Source organism: Gopherus evgoodei, chromosome 10 (assembly GCF_007399415.2).
Source record: "Gopherus evgoodei ecotype Sinaloan lineage chromosome 10, rGopEvg1_v1.p, whole genome shotgun sequence".
In the NCBI taxonomy this organism is placed as follows: Eukaryota; Metazoa; Chordata; order Testudines; family Testudinidae; genus Gopherus; species Gopherus evgoodei.
Genome location: NC_044331.1, coordinates 18,874,682 through 18,895,012, shown reverse-complemented (window position 1 = coordinate 18,895,012; position 20,331 = coordinate 18,874,682). Strand labels below are relative to the sequence as shown.

The window sequence follows — 20,331 nt, the reverse complement described above, 5'->3', positions numbered from 1 at the left end:
CATACATGAAAGCTGGGATTTTCCAGTGAGTTAGGCACTCAACTCTCAGTGAATTTCATGGGGGATTGAGCCCTGTAGTACTAATTTGCATGGCATAAATGGGCCCAAAGAGTCAAAGGTGTTAACATAACCCAGTCACTGTCCAATGTTAAACAGTGTTAAACCTAGTTTGGAATACAGAGATCTCAGCTTGCCTAGGACCATAGCAAACACACCACTAAATATCCTTTCAACCTTTTATTAAAGATACAGAGAAGAAAGAAAAAGCAGTTAAAGTCTTTGAAATGTAAGATTCCATTTCCAGGAAGACAAAACAAAACATACAAAAGGGGAAAGAAAAGAACAGTTAAGATAGAAAATGCAATTTCTGTCTCTGCTGTTGACTCATTTGCAATCTCACAGCTGGAAAAACATAGGCACGGCACACGGTCTTATCAGCCACTCAAGAGACCTGACAAACTCTGTACCTGCATCGTGCTGTTTAGGGCATTGCTTTTAGCTGCCACTGTCTGGTCACAGGTTTACGACAGTGTTGCAAAATATATAGTCTTTTGACAGCTAAGCCAGATTCTTATCAGACAGAAGGAAAAAGGAGAGGGACTGGAAAGAGAAGAAATAAGGTGGAGGAAAGAAAAGAACACATCGGGGGAGGGCAGAGAGTAAAGTCTCACATCCCAAGTAATGCTCAGGATTCAGCCAGAGCTAGTAAAGGTGGCAGCAGCATTTGGGTCCCTCTCTCTGCTCAGGACATCTTTCAGGATTAAGATGAAGAAGGTCGGGGGTCCCTAGAAATGGTGGGGGTGGCAGGAGGATTACCACTTTTAAAATGCAAAAATTGCACACGCACCCCCCCCCCGCGCGCACACACAAGGACAGCTCATCGCAACCTGAACCACAAAGCAACTTCGCGGCTCCCCTCCTTGAACAGCCACTTATAGTATCTAGAGAGAGAACACATATAGACAAGATTGATAACATTGCACATCTCCTCACTCTCAGGTGATTCAAACCCTCTCTCTCTCACACACGCATGCTTAGTGCGCTTGCATGTTAGTGGGCAGAAGGCTGCTGTATTTCCAACTGTTTAGATCTGTTATCACAAACTATGGAAGTGGGAACACTGCAGCATCTTTAGCTAGACACGGAAACTTTTAACATTAGATATCCTAGTGTATTGTGGTGATAATGCAAATCATTAGACCCATGGAAAAAAAAGCCAGCAGATTAAATTATTTTTCTGGCAACCAGCAAATCCATATAAAACTGGACATGGCGGTCACATACCAGCCAGATGGTAACTCTAGATGGCAGCCATGATGGAGAAGCTTGTTCCTATAGCAAAATTGTCTCCCCGATGTCTCTTCCTTTAAGGGACTGATGGGTGGAATAGCCCATCCCCTCATTATTAGGTCTACCAACGAAACCTAATTCCAGACACACTGATTTTGGTTCATTGATTTCTGATCTCACACTTCTCTCATTTACCTGGCATGATTTTAACACAGTCCTTGAGTTATATCAATAGGCCTTTTGGTTTGGACTAATCCAGTCTGTTTCCCTTTTGTACCTTTTCCCACCAACTTTTGTTCTTATAGATTACTGTGATGTTTTAAAACATTTGACTCACATCTTACAGTTGAATTCACAATCTCACAATAGGTTACCTTTGTAGGCCCAATTATCACAACAGCCCCTAATTCCCTTAGGCTCCTTTGAAAACTCTGGACAAAATAAAAATAAAAACAATTGACAAAACAGTTCCTCTGTGAAAATGCTTACAGTCTTGTATTTTGACAAGTCACAACAAATGGCTGAAAGCAATCAGACTTAGACTGAGGGGTATTTAGAAGGGAAAAGGAGGAGGAGTTAACAGCGAAATGAGCGATTTTGCATGGTAAGCAGTAGCCCTTTTTACGCCTGCCTTCATAATCAGACACTGTTTTTCTCTGTTTTAAATCCACTCCCTCTTCTTCATGATAAAGCTGTCGTCGTTTTCCAGCTAAAGCTCCCAGTCCTGCCAGCTATAAGCATGAAAGGATAAAATTACCATCAATCCTGCAAATCCTACACACCTACACAGCAGAGCTGGTTCTCTCATCTGAGTCATCAAAGCAGACCAGCAACAGTGATGTCATCCACCTCTTTTTTAAAAACACCAAGATTCCTAAATGTGTATTGTGACAAATATTTTGCTTCCTTTTAATCCTGATCCCAGTGGTAATACTAACCTTACAAAATAACTCTGAGTGATGCAGTGGGCACAGTAGTCCCTACCAGTTTCAACCTCAGTGATAAGGTCAGAGGTAAGCAGAAGGCTACTAGCATCACACATGCTAAGCAGTGTGACTTTGCAGCAGGCAGCACTGAAGAAACCTTCATTCTACAGCAGGTAGAGAACAGCGAGCGTAAGTCATAGAAAAGATCATCAGAAAAGATCAACTGCATCATCCAGTGTAATCATCTACAGTTTGCAGGAATATTACACATAATCCCTACTCATGCCTTATCTAGCCTGTTCTGAATGACATGCAGCAATGACGATTCAATAACCTTCCCTGGTACTAGCAGCCTGTGTTCCCTCAAGCACATTTACATCCTAACAAGCTAATTCCAAAAGACAACTCAAGTCACACACTGTAGGTGCAGAAAGGACACCCATATCCACAAACACAACTAACAGTACTCCAGGGCGAAAAAGAGTTGGAGATTTGATCATTTATTTAGCGGCCTTCAGAAAGCCAAAGAACTTCCCACACAACAGCAGCTGTTTCAAAAATATGTATATTTCATAAATTTAATTTTACGGCTAAGGTTATTTATTCTAGGTATTACAGTAATGTTTAGATCTGAACATAATATAAAATTATTAAAAAATCTATGAACAGAAAAAGACTAACGTCCTCTTATCCTGATTTCTCTCCACATAAATTGCTGCACTTTGCCCAACTTGGTCATAGAGAGATTATATTTTGAGAAATTAAAGTGACATTGTCAAAGCTTGACCTAGTTTAAAACTGTTTTCTACTGAAAGGAGTGCTTTAATATTTTAAATGGCCACTTGTCTTCAGCATTTCATTCCGGGTTTCATTTTTGTCAGGAGCCTATCCTTTTACACCTGAGGAGAGATTTGAGGGATATTCCATCTTTTGGGGAGGATATTTTATTTAGGAGCTACTTTCAAGTGTCAATCAAATGTACAGTGGTAATTTATTAGCTTGAAAAACTTAGTTGTGATCTCTTCTCTAAAATTAAATTATTCCCAATTTCTCTCTTTTCTCTCTTCATTCTTTTTCTATGGCCTTGTCTACACTAGTGGAAATATCTGCTCAACTCCCCACCAATATAGTGGAATCAATGGTACCAGTGGTGGGAATTTTTTGTTGAAATTCTCTACTGCAGACGCTGCCTACAGTTCTCTCTCTTACTCTGCCCTTCCAGTGCCTCTGCCCTCACTTCTGTCTCTGAATAGCATGCAGTCACTCCCTTTCACTTGTTGAAACAAAAATGCAGAAAATGAGCAGAAACATCTTCCCAATGGCAGGTTTCTCTTTCACTTAGGGCTTACCTACAGTGAGGATTTTTGCACTGGTATGGTAACATCAGTGTAACTGCACAACCACAAACTCTTAATGTAGATGTACTGCACTGGTGCAAACAGTAGCCTGCAATGGAAAGAAGAGTAAACCACACTAGCGCAAGTCAGTTTTCACTTTGGTGCAGTACATCTGCACTAGGGGTTTGCACAAATGCAGCTACCCCAAGGTAACTACACCAGTGCCAAAATCCCAAACGTAGACAAGCCCTTGCTAAGACTTTCCTGTTTCCCTACTAACTGGTTTTTTTTAAGCTATTTTAATGATTCTATAATCCTGGGGTGAAATTCTGGGCCCTACTCAAGACAATGGGAGTTTTCCCATTCACTTTAATGGAGACAGGAATTTACCCCCTAGAGATTTGCCCCTAGAGTTCTCTGGGTCTGATTCTCCATTGGTCTGCACTTTGTGTAAAGTAATTTATATCTGTGCAAAGTGTGTGTAAAATGCTCAATATCAGAATGGCAGCAGTTTAGACCCACTTTGCACAGATACAAATGATTATGCAAGATGCAAGGCTATGGACCATCAGAGCCACTATCCACATAAGAGGTACAGTATAGGTAGTAAGGTAACCAAAGCACCCACCAGCATGCCTCAATTCTGGCCTAAAACCAACATCTCAAATCAGAGAGTAAATCAGCTTCAATATCCACTCTATCTTCAGTCCCTTTGTTGAGGCTGCCAATACCACCACCAGCTGGGATGACATTTGATGCAAACGGGGCTCATGAGAACTGACAGGCCCTGAACCAAAACCACCAGCTCACTTCCCATAGGCCAGAAAGCCATCAGATCACTCACTACCAACTTGGGCTGGATTTGAACACACAGTGATGTTCCTTTTCCACCAAAGGAAGTCTGGATGAGCCTCTTCATGCTGCTCTGTCAGTTGGCCAGAAAAGGCTGTTCAAGAGTGATGCAAGAAGCTCTTTCCAATATCAATGGATGGCCCAATCTACTTTTCAATGAAGTCAATAAAACACACACACACGACTCCAACTGACTTCAGTTGGAGTTAAACTAGGGCTAAAGTGAATTTCCTCTGCAATAACCTACTAAAGTGGCACAGCAGCACCAATATAATTAAGATTGCTTCACTACATTAATTTAAAGGTCAACATTTCTAAGTCTCTAAAATTGACATGCTTGGTCAGATTCCTTTTAAATCTGGTTTGCCTCAGGAGAATGCTAGATCAGGTGAGTGTCCCAAACTTGGGGTCATTTGAGCTACGGGTTGTGAAGAGAAGAGTCATTTCTCAAAAAGTTTCTAGATGGGTTTTTTTGTGTGCAGAGCGAGGGATCCAACTATTAGTGTGATGCAGGTCAAAGCTGTATCAATCTATTTTTATCCAAGGTAGTTCATGGCACCCACTAAATCTTTGAGGGACCCAAACTGGAGAATGGTATTTAAGAACATGTTCACTTCTTCACTTGCACAGATGTGCAGTCTGGAGGGATTACAGTGTCCATGTACCAATTAAAAAAATAAAACATGAGAAGGTTTCTATGCAGCCCCTTTATGCTTGCCTGGGTACTTCAGAGGAATGTGTCAACTCATGTTGCTTGCTACAAGTTGTCTCTGTTATGATGTGTTATTTATGGGGAGGCTTACTGTGTGCACACAGCAGAATAATCATCAGGCAGTGTAACCAAAATTTCTGTTATATCGGGTGGGTAAGAGTCAGAAACAGATGATTATGTGTGCGGAGATGGGGCAAAAGGCCTGGGGGGGCAGGAAGAGGGGTTGCAGCTGCGGAGGGGACAGGAAATAAGGAAAGTTGGTAGGAAAGCTTTGGATTGCTTGTTTGAGAAAATCTGTATTTTATTAGCCTCCAGGTGGGAGGAAGGGAGCAAATGGTTCCTTCCTTACCTCAGTGCAGATTAATGTGATGTTTCCAAAGAGACGTGGTGGAAAGTTTTGGAACTCACAGCACAGACACCTTGACTATTGAGGGAAAAGAAATGTGTGTAATGCCAAGGTTGCCAACATGTGGATTCTGTGGGATTCTTGAATCACAAGGTTGCAAAAAGTTTGTGGGAGAGCAAGAAGTAGACCATGACATGGAGATTGCTCACTACAGTGCCATTGGGGTGGAGAGTGGTAGCCTGCATGGGCTTCATGTTTTGCCCACTCTGCAGTGCCTAACCAGCTGACTTAAGATGTTATGATCTACTGGACACTGTAGTGATTCACTTGGGTGGAAACAGTTTTGGCTTTATTCCTGGCATACACCTCATACAGATTTGGACTACAGCAGAGATCTGTGTCCAGGAACTGATAGTTTTCTTGGATTTGGCTGAGTGTCTGAATAACTGCTACAACAACAACATGAAAGCTATTAATAACTGCTGGAAGAACATTAAGCATTGGAGAATTCATTGGCGGATTCTGGTCTGGCTGACCAGCAATTTTTACTGTATGGCACAGAAACAAGCTCTGATACCTCACTGTTTCTTGGAAATGGGGTACATCTATTGAATAAAGATCAAAAGATCTTTCTCTCAAATGTAGAACTGTCAGTATTTTCGAACAGAAACCCTGTTTGTGATTTCTCTCTCATGCTCTGCCACAAACTCGACCCTCCAACCATAAGAACGGCCACATTAGTCAGACCACGGCTCCATCCAGCCCAGTATCCTGTCTTCTGACAGGTTTCAGAGTAGCAGCTGTGTTAGTCTGTATCCGCAAAAAGAAAATGCCAGATGCTTCAGAGGAAATGATCACAACAGGCAATTATCGAGTGATCCATCCCCTGCTGCCCACATGCTGGCAGTCAGAGATGAGGAACACCCAGATAATGGGGTTATACCCCTGACCATCTCTTCACTAATAGCCATTGATGGATCTCTCCTCCATGAACTTATCTAGTTCTTTTTTGAACCCCATAGTTTTGGCCTTCACAACATCCCTGGCAATGAGTTCAGCAGGTTGACTGTGCGTTGTGGAAAATAGTACTGCCTTCAGTTTGCTTTAAATTTCATTGGGTGACCTTTCATTCTTGTATTATGTGAAAGAGTAAACACACTCTCCACAGCATTCATGATTTTATAGACCACTATCCTATGCCCCCTGAGTGGTCTCTTGTCCAAGCTGAAAAGTCCCAGTCTTTTTAATCTCTCCTCATACAGAAGCTGTTCCATACCTCTAATCATTTTTGTTGCCCTTTTCTGTACCTTTTCCATTGATATCTTTTTACAACTCATTCACTCTCACCCACAGGATTCCATCCAACACTACTAAAGGACAAAAAGGAAAAAAATATGTGGCAGCTGCCCATGCCACTTCCCTCCATTCTGCTGGCATTCTTTAATCAGTTAAAGAATAATTTAGGAGAAAGATGTAAGAGCATATTGCTAGCAGAGGGGAAGAAGGCAGATCACTTCACAGTGTTCTTAAATGTCATCACATAATGGGGGGGAAAAAACAGGACCAAATTGTATCCTCTTGCAGACGTACCAACAAGAGAGGGAGAGATGTCAAAAACTAGATGAGCCTTATGGAGTTTCCAGCCAGTTATCCTTTGAAGTGAGAGGGGGTTTTTGAGGAGCAGGAAAGGGGCAAGAGGTGCCATATCCGAACCTCACAAAACCAGTTGATCTTCAGGGAACCAGAATTTACATTAAGTCCCATTGATGGTAGACCCGTGTAGAGATGGGGAAATAACTGATTTTTTGGTTGTCTGGCCGTTTCAGAAAATAATTGTTTCAGGTTGACACAAAACAAAAAAAATTCAAAATATATGGTGATTAAGGGTCAAAAAAATAGTTTTGGGTTGAATAAAACATTTCATTTAGATTGAGGATTTTTCATACTTAACATTTTAATAAAATTGAAGGAAATTTCAAATAAAAAGTTTTTTCAAATCAAAGTCAAATGGTTTTATTTCAAAAATGTAGAAACCAAACATTTTGATTTTTTCAGAGCATTTTTTAAAAGTATTTTTTCCTGAACAAAACAATTTGGTGAGATTGACATAAAGTCAAAAAATGTTTTGGTTGACCCAAATCTGCACATTTCGCACACAAAAAATTGGTTGAAAAATTTCACCTTGCTCTAGACATCAACCCTCTTACTCCTCTGACCTCCTCAGCCATGGTAGTATGGCTCTCTCCACTGGCCAGACATCCCAGGCCTTCTCTCCCAGATGAGTACAGGCATGGAGCCCACATTAATACAGCTTCAAGCAGCATTACTTAGGCACAGATATCTGCTTGAATACCAGTGGACTTTGGAGAAGAGCATGCTGTGAAGAATAGTTCCTTCTTGAATAAATGGAGCCTGGCCTCCATTCACCTCCATAGCCACCTGATCTCAGTCCACAGAGAGTTTCAACAAAGGGATTGCCACAAGGTTCCAGAGATGGGGGAAGAAAGAAGTATGGTACGCTTCCTTCCCAGTTCACCCCTATGCAAAATCCAGTTCCTCAGTCTGCAGAAGTGGGTATAACAAGTAGTTCCATATTAACTAAACTACATTAATTCACACACCAAGATAATTCATCATTTATTTTCTATGTACATTTTTGCATTTAATTTGTATGGTGTTTCCTTGTAGTGTGTTTTAATATTTGGATGTTAATTCATTTTGATACAAATGCTTTATTAAAAAGGGCTTTAAAATTATGTTTCATTGCTAATAGGTGTTTAGACTAGCTGAATTTTAATCCAACAAATATGAACACCACCATCTTCAGTGGCAAAGAATCGATATATAACTCTAATCCAAACTGGGTATTTGTCACTTCTCTACTAACAAGCAACATTTTGTAAGCGAGAGATCTGGAAAATTAAAGGGAACTGCAAGTGTATTTTGGAAATTAAAAAGGTAAAAAGAGTCTTAGATTACAGAAAGGGGAAAATGTAGTCAATATCTTTTAAAATCATTTTAATAATTAAATTGTGCCACCTTTACAATAGAACATTAGCTTTTTTTGTTTAAAAAAAATTGAGGTCAAATTGAAACAGGTATTCTTTGTTAGATTAGCAGATATAGTTTAGAAATCTGAGCAACAGATATGCTAGCCATTTTCTTCGCTTTTTAGATCTTTGCTGAGGTGTGAAAAGACATAACTCAAGAGGTATGTTTAGATCAGGGGTAGGCAACCTATGGCATGTGTGCCAAAGGTGGCACGTGAGCTGATTTTCAGTGACACTCTCACCGCCTGGGTCCTGGCCACCAGTCCAGGGGAGTCTCTGCATTTTAATTTAATTTTAAATGAAACTTCTAAACATTTTGAAACCTTATTTACTTTACATACAATAGTTTAGTTATGTATTATAGACTTCTAGAAAGAGACCTTCTAAAAAGATTAAAATGTATTACTGGCACACAAAACTTTAAATTAGAATGAATAAATGAAGACTCGGCACACCACTTCTGAAAGGTTGCCGACCCTTGGTTCAGATTTTTTTTTAAAAAAAAAGTCTTGGACATTGGAAGCCTGATATACAGTGTTTTGGGAATAGTTCAAGTTCATTGGCCAGACTATTGAGACAATAGTACCACAGCTGTAGGATTGCAAGGATGGGGATTTAGCCCTGGGGGAAAAATAACTATTTTTCTTTAACATAAACAACATTAGGGCCAGATCCAAAACCCATGGAGATCAACAAGACTTGACTTTGCATGGACTTCCATGGGCTTCAGAGTCCAGTTCTCTTTGTTCAGGGAACATTTTATATAAGAGCAACATTCTCATGATTAGCTGAATATACATTTTAGTAATTTTGCTTCTTTAGATCTCTCACGTCACAGAGATTTACGCTAATGAGCTAAATAACTAGTTTTGCACAGTTCAGATAGCTGTCAGTTTTCATACTTCTATAGTGTTACTCAGTGCCAAACCCAGGAACAGTACATATTAATAATGGCCAACCACACAAAAACTATTTTAAGTAGTTCTTAAATTCTTCCCACACTTTACACATGAGGAACTAGGGAAGGAGGAACCAGGTGATGAGATGGGGCTAGTACCCTTGCAATCAATATATTGAGGGAGAGGACAATGTATGTTTCAGCCCCCTCAATGTTTTTTGCCCTCACACTACCTCACAGAGGTGAGAGCAGGACCCAGCGGAAGGGATGGAGTGGCCATGATTGCAGCGTAGGAGATCAGGCTGGCAGGAAGGGAGCCAGCAGTAACACCTCTGCTCTACCCACCTTCCAGCCACTCTGGCAAGACACTGGATCAGCAGATGGGCAGGAGCATGTGCAACAGCTGCCAGGGTGGGGGATAAGCCACTGGCACCTGATCAGAGAGGGCAGTGACACAAAGCAGTTGGCAACAGCCACCAAAGAACTGCCATAGGAACAGCAGTAGGAACTACCAGGATGCCCCATCCCAGCCTGCAGCCAGCTTCCTCCAAGCCCAAGTCCTGTCAAGTCTCAGCCCACGTCCAGACTAACCCGTGGCATCGGCGGGTTAAAATCGATTGCTCGGGGATCGATATATCGTGTCTAGTCTGGACGCGATGTATCAATCCCCGAGCGCGCTTACATCGATTCCGGAACTCCATCAACCTGAACGGAGTTCCGGAATCGACATGGAGAGCCGCGGACATCGATGCCGCGCCGTCTGGACGGGCAAGTACCTCGATTTTAGAAAATCGACTTCAGCTACGTTATTCACATAGCTGAAGTTGCGTATCTAAAATCGATTTTAATACCCTAGTCTGGACGTGGCCTTAGTAGCTTCCTTCATTCCCCTTTCTATCCTTCCCCTCCCCGATTCACAGCAAGCTTCCACCTCCATATGATCCTGACTAGGTCCCATGTAAATTTATCAAAATCTGCCATGTTACTGGACCTAGCTGGAACAAGTAGTGTCCTAAGCACTTGAAGTTTGTTCTTGCACCACAGAGACTCAATAGTATTCTCAAACCAGACTGTCTATAACACTGATAAACAGCAAGGTAATACTTGGCATTTTTATATTGGAAAAATGTACATCTCAAAGCACTTTACAAAAATGGATAAGCATTAATATGTCCATTTTCCAGATGGCAAAACTGAGGCACAGAGCTGTTTAGCAATGTGCTCAAGGTCACTTAATATACAAGTGACAAAATTGGGAATAAAATCAAAGTGTCTTCACTCCCAAGCCTGTATTTATTTCACCAGACCTGCATTTCCTAAATTGCAGGTTGTGACCCCCTAGGGAATCATAAGACCATCTCACTTTGACCCACAAACCCCCGTCCTGAGTGAAGCAAATACTGTTCCGCAGAGCTGAGTAGGCTCGGCTCCCCAGTCCAGGCATTAGAAACTGGCCCCTGGTGCATGGAGTCGCAGCGCCACTCAGGGTTGGACTGGCCCTTCAGATGGGGGGGGTGAGGGGGAACCACTGCACTACGTATGCCAAGCTGCTTTAGCATTATTTATAACGTGGTTCAATCCTGTCTACACTACAAAACTGAACTGAAGTTTAACTGTGCATGAGGCCATATTAAGATATAATTATATCCAAGACTGGGTTTTGATAATACAGATGGAATCTTTAGCCCACAAACACTATGAAAATGTAGAACTGGGGGCTTGATTCACCTCTCACTTATATCAGTATAAGCCTGAAGTAACTTCATTGGCGTAAACTGAGTTGCATTAGTGCAAGAATGGGAGGAGAATCAGGCACACTGGTGGAGACACCTTGTATTTATATAGGCTTGCCTAACGCAAAATAGCCTAGGTAATACCATAAATCCACAAGAAGTACAAATAGCAATCTGTAAGTGGATTAGTAGACTTCAAATCCTTCTGAACTTTTAAAGAATAGTTTTTCTGTGGAATATTGATTCCTTATTTCTAGGTCAGACTGTTTTTCTTAAAAGATATTTTTCTAGTTTTTATTGAAGTTCTCATGCCAGAATAGCAAAAAATATTCTGCTAAAGTTAGTTAACAAGGATGACAATGAAAATATTGTTTGGCCACCCACTTGAGATGAACAGGGCAGTTCTTCAGACCCATTTTTCTGTCCATCTATAGATGCAATGAGACAGCATTGCATCATCTCATATTCTGAAACTTACTTTTCTAATTTGAAAGGCAAGATGCTATCTTGTTTTTAAATGAATGTTTACTTAATGAAGATAAGCCCATCAGAGAATTTCTGGTGTAGCATACTGATCATTATCCATTTATATCACCCGACACTTACTTTCTCCTCCCACCTTCTTTCCAAAAGTTCTCTGCATCAAAATCAGGAACATTCATTGTATTTTTTAATTGTTCATGTTTATATTATTTACCTTTAGCATAACTGTTGCAAATTATGCCACTTCAGTGATAGTGTAATAAATTCTGTAGTGGGAGTTTGCATAGTTCCAAAATGGCATAAGTAAACTGAGAAATTAAAGAATGATTCCTCACCACATGAGGGTGAGAAGAGGAAAGCTGTAAGAGAACATACAGCAAATATAGCAAATTAAATGATGTGTGGGTTTTGGAATCCCCCCAGCATACCACCTTCCAGTCTTGTTAAGACTATTTCAAGTCTAGGCATAGTTCACACTGAAAATATATGCTTTTTTAAAAAAATTTAAAAAAATTCTTGCTTTCTAAGATTTTAGTTTACAAATTCCTTAAAGCACAGTATTTACTTTTCATATCTTATAATTTGAACAAGAGGGTAGAAAATATGCACTATTAGTTTCTCTGAAATGCCAAACTGAGTTGTCCAATGGGGCATGTTCTCAGACCAAAATCTTGTGCATTTAAACAGAGAAAACTTTCATAAACAATTATCTAAATATAACAAACAATAATGTTTGGACAAGTTTATTGTGTGCTTTCTGTGACTCAGTACTCTGGCTGAATTACACCATAGAGTCGCTGAAAATAAATTGTCTGCTTTTAAGTGAGTTTATACATATGAAGAGATTACTCATTTCAAGATACAAATCTTTCACATTTTAATTTAGACACCTGTTCAGTCATTTTAGCCATTTAAATCATACCTCAGTGTTTATCTGCTACAAGGACATTTCTGCACACTTCAGATTTTATTCTACAGCTAACAGCAAAACTAACATCTTCAAATTTTAAACAATTTTGCCCCCCTTCTTACATTTATACTTATTTTTGATTATCCACATTATTTCTACAAGATCCTATTTTATCAGACAGCATGAAAATCAGTTAAACTACATTTAAAAACATTAAACTGAATAATAATACTTTGCACATCTGAGGATTTCAAAGCACTTCATAAAAGCGTTTTAATGAACTAAAGCGCTTTTTTAAAAATAGACTTAAAACATGAAAAACAACAACAACAGAGAAAGGCTCATATCCTGGAACCAACAGGGCAACAACCACACTGCAAATACATTTTCATTGGGAACTCTCATACAAAGGCCTCGAGAACCTTAACAAAAATAACTAACAAGCTAGAAACCAAAAAGAAATCATGGCCCAAGCCAAATCCTAGGACTAGTGCAAACGCCCCCGGACCAGATTCAATCCACCAGCCAGAAATGAATCTTTGCTGCGCTACTTCGGCCACAACCACCAAATCCCGAAGCCAGAGCGCACCAAGTATTGGGGACCTGCTCGCGCTCCACCCAGCCCCGCTCTCTGTCTCCCACTGCCGGGCTCTCTCTGGCGTTTCCCGAGCTGCGCCTTTCCCCGTTCGTTCAGCTCGCACCCGAGTCCTGTCCGCGGACAAGCTCCGCTAGTCCCCGCTCCACGCTCCTCTCCAGCCCCGCGGCTGCAGACAGCCGGGCTCTGTCCCCAGCGAGCCCCTTCCAGCCGCCCCGTGCCGGGGAGTGACTCAGCCCCCCTGCGGGAGAGGAGCCTGACCCCGGAACAGCGCTGCCCCCGCTTAGCCGGGCAGGGTGGCGGCTGGAGCCAGGCACAGGAGCCCTGGATACAAACTGCCCCGCGCAATACAGCGCCCCGCGGACCCGCGAGCGGGGGCTGGCCGCGCCCCAGGTTGCAAGTTCAACACGCCGAGCCCCAAGCGGCTCGCTAGACCCCCCCGTGGGAGCGGTGGCAGGTGGGGGCAGCCCCACCTGAGCCCCCGGGGCGGGAAGGAAAGGCAGCGGCCCCGGGGGACGCAGGCTCCCGGGGACACTCACCCCATGTCTCGGCACTTGTCCCCGGCGGCGCCCGCAGCCTGCAGCCCCGGCGCGCCCCCGGGGTTCTCGCCTCTGTCCCCGGCGGGCGCGGGGCGAGCCCCAACTTCGCACATGCGGCCGCCGGCTGTTGGCGCCCTCAGCTCCTGCGCATCCCGGGCCGGCCCCGGCGGCTGCAGCAACTCTCCCGAGAGCCGGGCGGGCGGCGGCTTCTCCCTGTGCCTGCTCGGCGGCTGCAGCCGTCCTGCTCCTCCTCCTCCCCTTACATAACCTCCTCTCCCAGCGGCGGGGGCAGCGACCAGCCTCCCGCAGACACCGCGCCGGGCAGGGAGGCGGGAGCTGAGGGGTTCTCCCGGGAGCTCCCTTGCACCGCGGAGCTGGCGGCGGCGAGTCCCCACCTGCTTCGCGCAGCCGCCTCCCGCAGGCCGGGCGGCGGGCACAGCCACGCGCTGCTGCCCATGCTGTCTGCGCTCCCCCGGCAGCGGCTGGGCAGGGCGCCTTCCCCGGGGGCAGGGCTCCCCACCCCTCCAGGCGCCCCCGCCCTGAGTTCTCACCCTGCCCGCTCAGTGTCTGCCCGACGTGGGCTTGGACCAAAGGGACCGGGGAAGTTCGAATCCAGAGCCGAGCTTTGTGGAGGGAGCCCAGGCGGAGATCGGCCTAAGCCAGCACCCCAAGACTCTGGGAGAGATCTGGGAGCACGCCAGCTCTGCCATATGAGCCAACCTCTGACCCTAGGGTTTGGAGCCTCCTCAAATGCCACTTGCCCCCCCCCAACCACACACTGGGGTCCCTGAATCCTAAAGTTTGGGAACGATCTCCTCTGGTTCTGAACGTTATGGCCTTTCCACGAGCTGTACCAATGGACAAACCAAACACCACAGATTTTGGGGGAAGTTTCAGCTCCATCTCTATGCATGCAGGTTGGTCGCTAAATTCAGGGAATGTGCTTTGAGCTGTGAAGACTATTTTCACAGATGAGGAAGCTAAAGCACATACAGGCTAAGTGTTTGTTAATTAGTGAGTGACAGGAGCTGACACCATGGTCCAAATTGATCCTTCTGTGGAATTGCACTCATTTCCACTTGATTCCAGGTTTCTGGAGTCCCACTAACAGTGCCACCTCTTAGTTTTTATGAGTTTTGCACAGTTTTCAGTTACCTGGGTCTGTCATTTTGTGACTCTAATGTGACTTCTCTTCTCCAGTATTTACCTCCCCATCACCACATACACACAATATTCTCTATGAATTCCATAAATAAATGTTCATTTTGCAGATGTAAGTTTGCAAATATGTTCTAAAGCTAATTTTTCTGTTTATCCCACTTCCATTTTTTTGTCACTGTGTTGCACACATACATTGTTATGCTGGGGAAAGAGATCTTGTGTGTGATTACTGAATTTTAACTTCTCCTCCCATTCAAAATTACAAGTGATTGGACAGCTTAGATATACACTGTTGTTAAGAATGACTACCTTCAACATTTTATTACTGAACATCAGGGCCGGCGCTTCCATTTAGGCGACCTAGGCGGTCGCCTAGGGCACCAGGATTTGGGAGGGCGGCAGACTGCTCCGGTGGACCTCCCACAGGTGTGCCTGCGGAGGGTCCGCTGGTCCCACGGCTCTGATGGAGGCAGGTCCACCAGAGCTGCAGGACCAGCGGACTGTCCGCAGGAACGCCTGCCAGAGGTCCACCGGAGCCGTGGGACCGGCGAGCTGGCCCTGCGCCTAGGGCGCCAAAACCCTGGCGCCGCTCCTGCTGAACATTAATTTACATTTAAAAAACCCCTAAAACCTAAAGATTGGAGGTGTGGGTAAATTATTTAAATGTACTTGTTTTGGTGCTCTGTATGATAGCTGTATTGTAATTGCAGATCTGGCATTAACTAGAAACCAAGCAAAGAAGAAAAATTTGACCAATTACATAAGGAACAATGTCCCAACTGTGCAAAATAAAGCTGACATTCCATCTAGGGGTTCTGGTGATATCATAAACCACTCAAGTGAAACTTGAGTCATTTATTAATGTCATTAAAACCCTGAGATGGAATTACAGCTGTATGAGCCTCTTTCTAAGAAGTTTCCAGCATTCAAAAAAATGGAAAAGGACATTAAAAAAAAAAATTAAGAGCAAATTTAGAAAATGTCACAAAGATAAGCAGCTGTATCATTCTAAACTTCAGGATGGCTGTATTCCAAAGGCTTTTCTCACTGTCATGAGGATTATTATAATGACAGCCAAATGTCTACTATAGATTTTAAATTGTGTTTTACCGGTTTGCAAGGGCCAGATACTAAATTTACTTGAAGGAGATTTAAGAGGAAAGCTGTACACCTCTTTATTTGACAGCTAAAGCCTAAAAACTTCTTATCTCCTTTTCTGCGCTCTCTCTTTTTCTCCTCATTCCCAATCTCAGATTAAAAGAAACCCTCTAGTTCCTCCTAGGTAATCATAAAGACAGTATTAGACTTTTTAAAATTCATCCTGGTATTCAGCTTTCACCACAATTCAGGGTTAGATTTGAGATTCTTGTCTAACAATTTATTTTTTAAACCTTCAGCTCATATCCCTCCTGCCCTGAACAATCCTGCAGGTGACAGAAGCAATGCAATCATACACCCTCCCTATTCAAAGAGTTCGTTTCACTGAACAGTTATACTTTATGGGCTACTGTTATAGATGGCTTAATGGGAACTTTTACAGATTTCCAATGGAATTCGGATTTATTAAAGTAGAGTAAGGCTTTATGTGTTTCACTATTAAAAAGAAACTGGAATTGCATTTGTCTTAATGTAAAATTATCACCTTTTCTAACCTGTCATCTAATACAATATGAAGTGTGAAACAGGTACTACTGCATTACAGTAAAAAAATGTTAAGGCCATAGCCACACGAGCAAATTTAGCAAAGGGATGGGTGTGACAATATAACCGACTGGTGAATGTGTGTTAAAGCTGCCAATCTGTAGAGGATCCCTGGTTCAATCCCTGGTGTGTTAGCCAAAAGAGCAGCCACTGCTAGGCCTTCTCAGAGGTCCAGAGAGGCCTGGGTCACCTCCCACTTTTGAGGCCCCTGGCCATAATAAAAATAAAAAATAATGACACGTGAAAACAAAATAAGGCACCAAAAATAGTGAGTCATAATTTGAATATTTTTTTATTTAACAAATGCTTTTTATGTGCAAATGCACTAATTATTGAGGAGAAATCTAGCTTTTGTGCAACGTCACAGTTGATATTAAGCATGGCGAGCCCATTCAAATGCTCTTGTCACATAGTTGAATGGTGTTAGTTCTTTACCTGCTTCAACATGTTGAAGGTGCGTTCACCTGAAGACACTGATGCAGGCAAACTGACAACAATATGCAACATGTTGCTAACCATATTTGAAATGTTCTGCTGTAAATAAGTAGCTTATCTACACTTGAAATCTTGTACTGTAAACGTACTGAAATGCTGAATGGTACACAAATGCTGAAAAGACTTAAAATGAAGGAATACTAATAAGAACACAAAATGAAACAGTCATATAGGTTATTATCCTTATCACTGAATCAAAACTCAAGCACACAAGGTATAATATAACAGGCTGAGCTGACGACAAAGGGGTGACATATATATAGTAAAACGCAGACATGGATACAGACAGAGGGATAATGTCAAAAAATTTAAAACGTGTGTCCTCACGAAACTCACTGTACAAGATTGTCCTCACAAATTTTCACCTTGAACCTGGGCCTATAGACTATGAAAGCCGATGATGATGGCCAAGCTACCAAGTTAGGGCTCAACCAACCAGCCAGTCACCTCTTTTATCTACCATATGAAGATAATAATGAGGAATTCTCACACATGAATAATTCCTTAGTCAGCTAGACATAAAACTAAAAAGACACTAAAATGTAACAATTCTCTACCTTTCAAAACGCACTTGATCCAGCACCAGCCACTAGTAGTGGTTTGTTTATATAATTCAGCTGATCTGTGAGGACAAATTCATCACTGCCTAATCTTATGCCATCAGAACAGATATAATTTTATTAATATGAACATTTTAAACTCTTTAATATAACAAAATATATATCTGTTAACAAAAAAATTATATGATTACCAAATCACATCTCTTATTTGCTTAAATTTGCAGCTCTAAGCTGAGAGACTGTGTCACATTTTGGTCCGATAGGGATGTACATAAAAACAAGTTGCAAAACTTATCAAATGCCAAAAAATTAACAAATGTCTAAATCTGAGGCACCTTTGAGTTTGAGGACCAGGCCAAATGGCCGTCCTGGGCCCCCCTCTGATTGGCCCTAGCCATTATATTATCATAATGGTAGTAAGTGTACTGTATATAACTGGGCTTGGAGAGATCTTCCCCAATATGAAGCTTTATTTGTGGTAAGAGTTCAGACCCCCCTTTTGGAAGAGACATCAAACTGTGGTTCTGACTTTTCAAAGGTCCAATGACACATATTGCTTGAGAGGGGAAGTTAACTCCTGCATTCTAGCCAAAATTTAATTTAATTGGGATATTGCATTATCTTTCCCTGAAATTCCTTCTATCATTCTAATTGGATAAGATATTCTTGCTTTCCTTATTCCAAGAGACCCCAAAGTGCGTTAAGAACTATGAGGCCAATTCTGCAGCCTCCTCCTAATGTGAGTAGTCTTTACCCATGAAAATAATTTGTCAATGGAATTACATGTAGTTAAGGACTATTCAGATGAGTAAAGGGATGCAGGATAGGGCCCTATATAGATAAATTATTTAATTCAACACTGAAATGTAGCCACCTCTGGGTTAAACATTTCAGGTGAAATTATTTTCATGAGTAAAGACTACTCACATGAGGAGGAAGCTGCAGAATTGGGCCCATAGTTCTTAAAGCACTTCGGGATCTCTTGGAATAAGAACTATAAATCTGCTGTCATAATTAATTAGTTCCTCAGCTTTCACATAGGACACTATATTTCTCTTCTGATATGGCTCCTATACAGGATGGAGATAATTCAATCACAATATATTATTCATAAGAGTGTCCTTACTACGTGGCAAGATTCAAGAAAACTCCAAGTTCTGAAAAAAGTGCAGAAGCCCCCAGCGCTATCCAAACTATGAAACAAATTAATCCAAATCCTGCAAATGGAAAGTAAAGTAACTACTGTTCCTGGGAGCTTGTAAAATATATTATTTCTGATTCCTGCAAACCAAGATAAATATGTCCTTCACAGAAGACTGTCCTAGTTAAAATAAATATACATAGTCAGTCTGCATTCCACGGAGTTCAAAGATGGTTCATCCCATTCCTACCTCTATTTGTTTTACTCTCCTTTTTGTTTAGCTTCCACTATTGCCATATTTTACTGTTTTGCTTTATTTTATTTTACTTCACATGTATATTTTTATGCCATAAAAGATGCTGTTAAGTCTTTTTAGTCTATTTATGTATTTGGTGATAAATGTTCTCATTATTTCCCAAAACAACTTAATATTAAACAAAATATTGCATGCTTTCACTTTTTTAAAAAACTAGAGTTATAAGATTTGCATTTTTCACCATGTCAGAGCCATGCCTTTTCTGATTTTTTGTGATAACAAATAACCAACCTTATTTATGATGTATAAATATGGCCTGAAAGATTTAGTCAAAAAGGTTTGGCGAGGAGTTCTTGTGTTTTATGGCAGAAATTGAGTTCTTGTCTCCCCTAGAAGATTCTTTGGTGACTGGAGAACAAGTGAAATTAGTACATCATAAGAACTGAAAAGCTAAGCAACTGATAAAGGGAGGGATTTTACATCAGATAGTTTTAAACACTTTGGTTTATGATTGGTTTTGTTAATATTTATTTAATCCAATGACTAATTAATATTTTGGACAAAGGATGTATTTGTTAAAGATTCAACAGCCTTGTCCTTTCAATTAAAATGTCAGAGTTTACAATAAACAGCTGAGACCTTCAATGAGTCCTATAGCAAAAGCAGAGAAAACCAGACCTGACATCCCAAACAAGCAGAAAAAAAAAAACACACCCACTTTAAAAAACAAACCAATTATTCAGGCCTACTATAAAAGAAAAAATAAATATATAAATAAAGGGCAACCCTGTTTTTTAAAAGCCCTTTGCAGGTCATCCTTAAAAGAGCAAATTGAAGATTAATTGTGCTGCAAAATTTAATCTCATCTTTTTTTGTCAGAGTTCAGGGAACCTGGGGTAGAAATTGATTATTAATTAAGATGATTCTTTCATTATTCTTCAGATCTTATCCTTTATATAAAATCATCTGGCACCAGGCGTTTCCTAATTCAGAGTGATACCACAAAGTGCTTTCCAGCTCTGTTCAAAAGGTAATGTTGGAAAATGTGCAAATATCAGTTCAAAGCAGTTTTATGTAAATATAAAGAACTGAAGTCACCCCATGGGGCCCTATGCATTTGCAGTGAAGGAAAATCTATGACAAAAAAAAATAAGTGAGATTTTCAAAACAAAAAAAGACACACACACAAAATAATCCAGTGGAGCCAGAATAATGCCAGATTGTCCAACACAGGTCTTTAAACTCTGGAGTGAAACTACACAGTACCGTGTTAGAGGCTGCCAAAATACCTAATAATTCCAGTATAGTCAGAGAGCAACTGTCAGCATTAATAAACAATTCAATGC

The 20,331-nt window shown here is 41.6% G+C and overlaps 1 protein-coding gene across 1 annotated transcript in view; it reads right to left on the bottom strand.

Moving 5' to 3' along the window:
* HOMER2 (homer scaffold protein 2) overlaps positions 1 to 13,784 on the bottom strand; it is a 120,040-nt gene extending 106,256 nt beyond the window's left edge. Inside the window, exon 1 of the mRNA XM_030578596.1 lies at positions 13,672 to 13,784. Within this exon, the coding sequence (XP_030434456.1) occupies positions 13,672 to 13,784 (113 nt within the window). The remainder of the gene's footprint in view (positions 1 to 13,671) is intronic.
* Between the last annotated feature and the right edge of the window lie 6,547 nt (positions 13,785 to 20,331).